This window comes from Musca autumnalis, unplaced genomic scaffold (genome assembly GCF_047663935.1).
Source record: "Musca autumnalis isolate F117 unplaced genomic scaffold, ASM4766393v1 scaffold_2, whole genome shotgun sequence".
NCBI classification, from domain to species: Eukaryota; Metazoa; Arthropoda; class Insecta; order Diptera; family Muscidae; genus Musca; species Musca autumnalis.
Genome location: NW_027411755.1, coordinates 264675633 through 264683496, shown reverse-complemented (window position 1 = coordinate 264683496; position 7864 = coordinate 264675633). Strand labels below are relative to the sequence as shown.

At 28.0% G+C, this 7864-nt stretch overlaps 1 protein-coding gene across 23 annotated transcripts in view; it reads left to right on the top strand.

Annotated features, from left to right (window-relative positions):
• Msp300 (Muscle-specific protein 300 kDa) overlaps nucleotides 1-7864 on the top strand; it is a 278320-nt gene that overhangs the window by 246167 nt on the left and 24289 nt on the right. For 20 of the 23 annotated variants that reach the window (XR_012409763.1, XR_012409762.1, XM_073964864.1 and 17 more), the window contains 2 exons: nucleotides 7163-7273; nucleotides 7630-7794. Coding sequence is in view for 21 of the 23 variants with exons in the window: in XM_073964864.1 (XP_073820965.1) it covers nucleotides 7163-7273; nucleotides 7630-7794 (276 nt within the window). In the remaining 2 variants the exon portion in view is untranslated. The remainder of the gene's footprint in view (nucleotides 1-7162; nucleotides 7274-7629; nucleotides 7795-7864) is intronic. The other 3 variants (XM_073964852.1, XM_073964863.1, XM_073964850.1) reach the window with 1 other exon arrangement.

Here is a 7864-nt window from a genome sequence, read left to right as displayed (position 1 = left end):
GTGATAATAACGTTGAGAATACGTACTCTGCTAATTTTATTAATAACCGCTTTTATTTGTGGTTTTGGTCTATGTTTATGGCTTTTAAACGGTTTTAATTGGTGTGAAGAATGAATGTTTGATTGAACCTTAACTCTAAATTACATAATAATTAATTTCTAAGCTAAATCAAAACGAAAGTGTTTATTAATATATCACTTGAATCATTGCATTTATATATAGAGAACAATTCGTAACATTTTGTTCTATTTTGTTTTGATTTCAATTAAAATTATTTTTCGTTCTTTAACCTAAAAACTTTTAACACAAGTTGGCACAATTTTGTTTCAAAACATTTTTAACACAGAGTCGTTTGATTCTTGATCAAAATTGTGTTTGCTTGTGGTATTCGAGAAAGGAAAAAAGTTTTTTTGTGTTTTGTCCTAAATCTCTCCAAGGACATTTTGCATTGACTTTCTTTTAAAAATACGAATATTTACCTTTCTCGAAAATTAAATAAAGCAAGCAACTAGCTTTAATTGTTTTCCTTAACATTTTATTATTATTACGATTATTTTAAAATGCCATTAGACAACATGTCAAGTGTTATTTGTCGTCCTTATTGTTGTCCTTATCATAATGTTTTTTTTTTTATTTGCACTAATTTTACCTACATTAACGTGTATTTTTAGTTTTTGTTTTTGTCATTTTTTTATTAATATTTGCCTTTTTTTGTTATGTTTTGCTTTAAGTTAATATTTTTAATTTTATTTTACTTTTTTCGTTTATTATTTTTTTTAAATTAACTCGAAATTAACCTCTTGGAATGACAATGAGTAATTTAATTAAACAAAAACAACTTCCTTAATTAGTTTTAGTAATTAGTAGTGTATAAAAAACAACTATTTTTTAATAAAAATAACTAACAAAATATAAAACAAAAAAAAATAATATATAACCCAAAAAAAGAACAGCATGTTTATTAATCCATTCCAGTAGCATTTGTCCAGTAACAGTATTTTGTTTGGTAATCTAGAAACCAAAACCAGGAACACACACACTTCAAAAGTACACAACACCTACCAAATTATTTATTTTTACCAACCAAACCAATTAACGTTACCATTCAGCACTTCACCACAAACAACAACAATAAGTTTTGCACCTCAACTAAATACCAGAACACATTAGAAGGGTACTTCTAGGGTAATAGAAAGAGTTATTTAAAGGGCAGTTATATTTGTAACGAAAAGAGGCTATGTTAGAAATGTGAGGTTGTGTTAAAAATGTGAGGTTATGTTACTGATAACTTTATCTTCGAAAGGTGCTGCAAGATTTCATAAAGGATTTCGGTGTTTTAGGTAGAAAAAAGAGGATGAACCAACTTATTCCTCTTGCCTTTTACCCATAAACTTTAATTATCAGTGGTTGACATTGTAGTAAGCTTACATAAAGATGTATGTAGGTAATTTAAATTCGATTTTGAAAGTAAGATACGTTTTGAAATCTTTATTTCCAAAGAACTCATAATGACCATGGGTTTTTATAAAACTTTTCCATGTTTCAGAATGTCGTTGTATTTTTATTCGAGTAAAAAAAAAATTTTTGCAGTTTGGAAATAAGTGCATTTTCAAACACGCATTTTTTGTATTTTCAAAGCGGTTGCCTGCCTATTTTTCGATTTAACCTTCGGCGTGAATAAAATTCACGCAAGTCATAATCGTGAAAATTTTCGCTATTTTTTCCTTTATAAATTTGAAAAATTCTAAAAAATCCGGTAAATTGTTTTTTAATTGTATTTTGTTTAAAAATATATATATATTTTCAAGACGATTTTCTGCATATTTTTCGATTTGACCTTCGGCGCGAAAAAACACTTTTTCCTTTTTAAATTCAAAAAATTCTAAAAAATACGGTAAATCGTTTTTTAATTGTATTCGTTTAAAATTTTTTTTTATGTTTTCAAGACGATTTTCTGCATATTTTTCGATTTAACCTTCGGCGCGAAAAAAACACGCATGTCATAATCGTGAAAATGTTCACAATTTTTTCCTTTTTAAATTTGAAAAATTCTAAAAAATCCGGTAAATCGTTTTTTAACCTTCGGCGCAAAAAAAACACTTTTTCCTTTTTAAATTTAAAAAATGCTAAAAAAATCCGGTAAATCGTTTTTTAATTGTATTTTGTTTAAAAGCGTTTTTATATATTTTCAAGTCGGTTTTCTGTATATTTTTCGATTTAACCTTCTGCGCGAAAGAACACGCAAGTCGTAATCGTGAAAATTGTTACTATTTTTTCCTTTATAAATTTGAAAAATTGTAAAAAAAAAACAGGTAAATCATGTTTAATTGTATTTTGTTTTTTTTATATACTTTCAAGGCCGTTTTCTGCGTATTTTTTGAATTAACCTTCTGCGCGAAAAAAACACGTAAGTCATAATCGTGAAAACCAATCTGTGTGGCAAATCACTTTCGATTCAAAATATTTTCTGTAGTTCGAAAACTATTTCAATACCTGAAAGCTGAAAACAGAATGAAGATACATTACGCGTTGACAAAAAAAATGCCGAAAATGACAGCCACGTGCTTCAGCATGAACGTAAAACTAATTGGAATTTTGGGGGCTTAAACGCAATATTTAAGAGACTAAATCCAAGAGTTTACTTTGTTTCAGCTTTGTTATTTGTATTAAAAAAACGTAGGAAATAACGTTTCGAAAACTAAAGGCTTATTTCTCTAAGACGATTCGAATTCAAATTCGTTCGAATTATTACCAAAGTCCTTTTGTAGAAATTTTTTCGAAAAACAGAAGTTGGGTAGTAATTCGAACTAATTTTTATTCGAATCTTCTTATAGAAAGTTTGGGTGTTTTTCTTTCGTTTTTAATATTCGTTTAATTTAATATTTCACAGCAATGTTCATTTCTAGAACGAATAAGAAACTGAAACAAAATTATTTAATTAAACTGTTTTGTTTAAAATTATAAAAAAGACCCATGGAACGTTATTGTCAATTTGCGGCTAAAAATCAAGTCCTTTTGATGACAGTATTTTTGTAATCTTATAAAACAATTTTTATGGAAAAAGTTTACGTGTTTTTCCGCTTGATTGATTATCGTGTTGACAAAAAAAGAACAAATGTCTTGCCCATTGGATTCCAAAGAATCCTTTCCTTATCCATAATCAGACTGTAAATAAACATGTCTCGTTATAACAATGAGTTCACAGAATATTTGCTTTAGAGATTGTGTCTTACTTTCAAAATCGAAAAAATTACTTATTTGTGGCTTATTTGTTTTTTACGAATTGCAGTTTTTACACATAACCTTACTTTTTTGATTACATAGGAAACAATTATGAAACTGTGTACACCTTATTTTTCCTTCTCTTTTTTCGCTTTTGAAAAAATATGATCTGGTTTATTGAACTCATATAAATAACTCTAGGCAATGCATGGCAAAGAATAGCTAAAAAGCCATTCAAACTAAATTTCAATGAATGAAAAAACCAAACTTTACATTTTTGTGTTGAGTTACAAAAACGCCAAGATACAAAATGAAATTGTCATTTTGTATCCAATTGCATTTTGGTGTGGCAAAAATTTAAAAATAGCCCCACCATAAATTTCTCTTCAACTTGATTTCTGTTGATGCTGAGGACGACTAACTGAACTAACGTTGAAGTGCATTCCCAAAACTATAAAACCATGTGTAGTGTTATTTTTAATTTTCAGTCTTGCAGCTGAATTTTACAACTTCCCATCTAAGTTTTTTGCATTTTATAATTTATTTTGTTTGCATAGTTCTTTTGAGGAGACACACTATTTTAAGAGAAATATTTTGCCTTAATTGAAGGTAAAAAGGAAAGGAAGAAAAAAAAGAAATTGGCTGGCTGTAAGTGTTTTTGAAACAAATATCGACATATTTGTTTATTCCTGCTTCTACTTCAGTGATTATAGTGAAATATAGTATAGTATATGGTGAAATGTAAGAATTTTATTTATTTCAAAGTTTAAAAAAAGTGAAAGTGAAGAATGAAAATGCTCTTTAAACAAATGCTTTGATGGAGGCTATATATTTTCCACAAAAGATAAGGTAAATTTTATTTTTATATGAGAATTGTGCGAATATTATAAAACATGTTAAAATGTGTGGCACCAATATTTTGGAGTTAAACGTTCCAAAGCCATTGTTACAATTTTCGTATTTATTAGTTTTCAATCGATTGATTAATGTTTTCAGCTTGAAATCATAACAATGAACGAACATATTTATAGTTCCCAATTTAAATAAAGACATTTGTACAAAAATTATCAATGTGAGTTTTCTCACCCTTGCGTCCAATAATCAATATCAACAAGTTTGAAAATTATGATATAAAATAAAATGTCCTAAGTAATTAATCTCGATTGGAGCTGCAAACAATGAAGCGAACTCTTCATTTCCAAAATATTGATTCACTCACTACACCATTTTCACATGCAATTCGAAGAATTTCAGTTATAATTCGAAACATTTCTCTTATAATTGGAGAATTCCAATTGAATTTCGAATTATTTCATTTGTAATTTGAGTATTCCAATTGAAATTCGAATTATTTCATTTATAATTTGATTTTTTTCATTTGTTATTTGAATTATTTCATTTGTAATTCGAATTTTTCCATTTGTAATTTTAATTTTTTTTTTTCATTTGAAAATCGAATTATTACATTCGTATTATTACGTTTTATATTCGAATTACTCCGTTTGTAATTCGAAAAACCAAATATAAAATCAATGCCACCCCAAAAACTTTTTTGTTTCGAATTTCAAATGTCATAATACAAATTACAAATATAGTAATTCGAATTTCAAATAAAAAAAAACCAAATTACATATTGAAAAATTCAAATTTCAAATGGAAAAATTCGAATTTCAAAGGATAAAAATTCAAATTATAAATTAAACAATTCGAATTTTAATTGTAATTCTCAAATTAAAAATTAAATAATTCGAAATTCAATTGTAATTCTCAAATTACAAGTGAAATGTTTCGATGTACATGTAAAAATTGTGTAGTGGGACATTGGGAGTATGAAATACAATTCTTATTCCCAAGAATTTATTTCTATAAAACTTTTATATCCGATTTTCCATATACGCACTGCTTCTCATAGTATTGAAAACAAACTAAGACACGACATAGTCATTTGGATATTCAAATACTGACCTTAAAATTCGAATAGATATTATTCATTTAATATGTTAATATTATTCATTTGAATTTTTATAGTATTCATATGAAAGAGTTCCACATCTCAAGCTAAAGCTTTTGAGTTTCAAATCGTATTCAAATGCGATTTCAATTCAAATGGCAAGAGCAACACAGTCGAACTTCTCTATAACGAACTTCTCTATAACGAATTTTTCTCTATAACGAATAAAAATTTAAAACACGACTTTTTCTCACACATTTTCGCCTATTTTAACCTCTCTATAGCGAACTTCTTTATAGCGAATACTTCTCTATAACGATTTTTTTTTTAATTTGCACAATAAATGTGAAACAAAACACATTCAAGAATGGTGTTTTTATTGGAATTCACACTAAAAAGGAAAAGCAAAACTCTTTTATCAACGCTCTTATAATAAAAACTGATTCAAAATACGTTAAATTTCCATTGACTACTATGCATAGTTAATTATCATTGGTTAAAAATGACTGGTTTGCGGTCCCCAAATTCTTCGTTATAGAGAAGTTTGACTGTATATTCAAATTTGAAGCCCCTTTAATTATTACAAATAAAATGCAACCAACCACTCCCACTTGATAAATTCAAAGAGCGTTTTTGTAGTATGAAAACTGTCACTCGGCTCCACTTCATGCGAAATAATGCTACATTGAAAGAGTTTCTCAAAATAATTGAATTTCAAAATCATTTTTATAAAACAATTCCATATATTATATGGCACAATTACCAAGGTAGTGGTATCACAACAGCTGTTCGAATATGAAATGTCAATTCCCTATATATAAAAAAATTATTTTTGTTGTAATTTCCCCAACAACAAGAAAATTTTGATATCACATATTCAAAATTTTACGATACCACTACCTGGGTAATTGTGCCATGATATATTCCTTCATATTCATTTGGAAAGAAAGTTTAAATGCCAAGCATTTCAAAACTTCTTTTTCGTTTAGCGAACTCTTCGACTCTTCATAGTCTATAAATGTTTTTTTAAATACTAAAATTCCATGTTACAATTCAAACCCACGTTTAGCCAAAAAAAGGCCTTCTAGAAACAGAGGCCTTCTGTTCTATAGAAGCCTTCTACGGAAACCTTCTACTCTGTTGAAGCCTCCTACGGAGTCCTTCTATGTAGTGGAAGACTTCTTCTGATTCGTAACTTTTATTCTGTATAAGCCTTCTACGGCGGCCTTCTATTCTATAGAAGCCTTCTACGGAAGATATTTATTATATAAAAACCTACTACGGCATTTCATTCTATAAAACCTCCAATTGAGTCCTTAGATAATTTGTAAAAAAAGTAATTTGGTTTCAAGAGCATTTTCAAAACTAGCTTCAAACTTTTTGTATAGTAATTAGGTGCTAATCAAAACTTAATTCTTTATTTCTCCTCCCAAAAATAAATACTTCAACTCAAAATCAATACAACAAATATTGAAGACAATAACTGTTACATAAATATAACATGTATATATAATTAATGCAAATATACGCATGATTTCTACCAACTAGTTTTTATATAGAACTTATTTTATATACCATTCCATTTAAGCATGTGTGGGAAACTAACTAAACCCATGTATATACCTACCTTTAGGTGTACTATTATATACATATATGCCGATATATTTTTTTATAACCAACCATAAGATATTGTTTATAGCTTCTATCTTTATTGTTGTATATTTACCGTTATTCTGTCTTGCATACCCAATTCGAAAAAAAGCTTTTGTTTTACAATTTTCCATTCTCCTCCAAATGTTCTTCTAATTCTTTTATTGTTTTATATGAAATGTCTATAAATATGCAAACATCACTAATTCTTGTTTCTTTTTGGCAATTTTTATAACATTTCAATTTGTTTTTGTTTTGTTAATACCAACACCCAAACACATACATACAAACAATACAATGACTATGAAAAAAAAAACCAAAACATCATCACCACAACAGGATGTTATAAATCAAGAAGTTGATGAATTGCTTCAATCGCTAAGCACAGTAGAGGGCGCCATTGCATATTTACCGCAGGATAGCTTGGATGGTATGCTACAGGGTCTAAAGGTAAGTTCCACAAACTGTTTGATTATAATTTTCAATATTAACATAATTAAAAAAATACAAAAGTGTTTTTTGAAACAAACACAAAAGAAAGTTGTTAACTCATTTTTTGTTATTAAACAAATATGTTTCGTTTTAATTTCAACTTTATATTAACAACATCATGTCGTTGCACATTTATCTTCATTTCATACTGAGCCATTTGGGAGTATTAAATTTTCCCTTAGGTTTGACTTTTGAAGACCATTCTATCTATCTCTTTACCCTACTCTTAATGTAGTTCAAATAGAACCTATTTTAAATTTTCTTTTCCATATTTAAAAAAAAAGAAAACTCATTTATTTTTGAAATTTCTACAGATAATTCAGGAAAATCTTGAATATCAAGAACAAGAAGCCCAAAGATTGAAGGCAGTCAGTCAAACCCTACCCACAGATCCTGCCACAGAACGGCTATTGAACGATATAACCGATCGCATTGATCTTCTATTGAGACGCACACAACAAGGCATTACCATGATAGCGGTAAGAAAAAGCAACAAAAAAACATTCAAACCACTCATTCTTTCAAATACAAAAGTTTTATAGTCTTAAT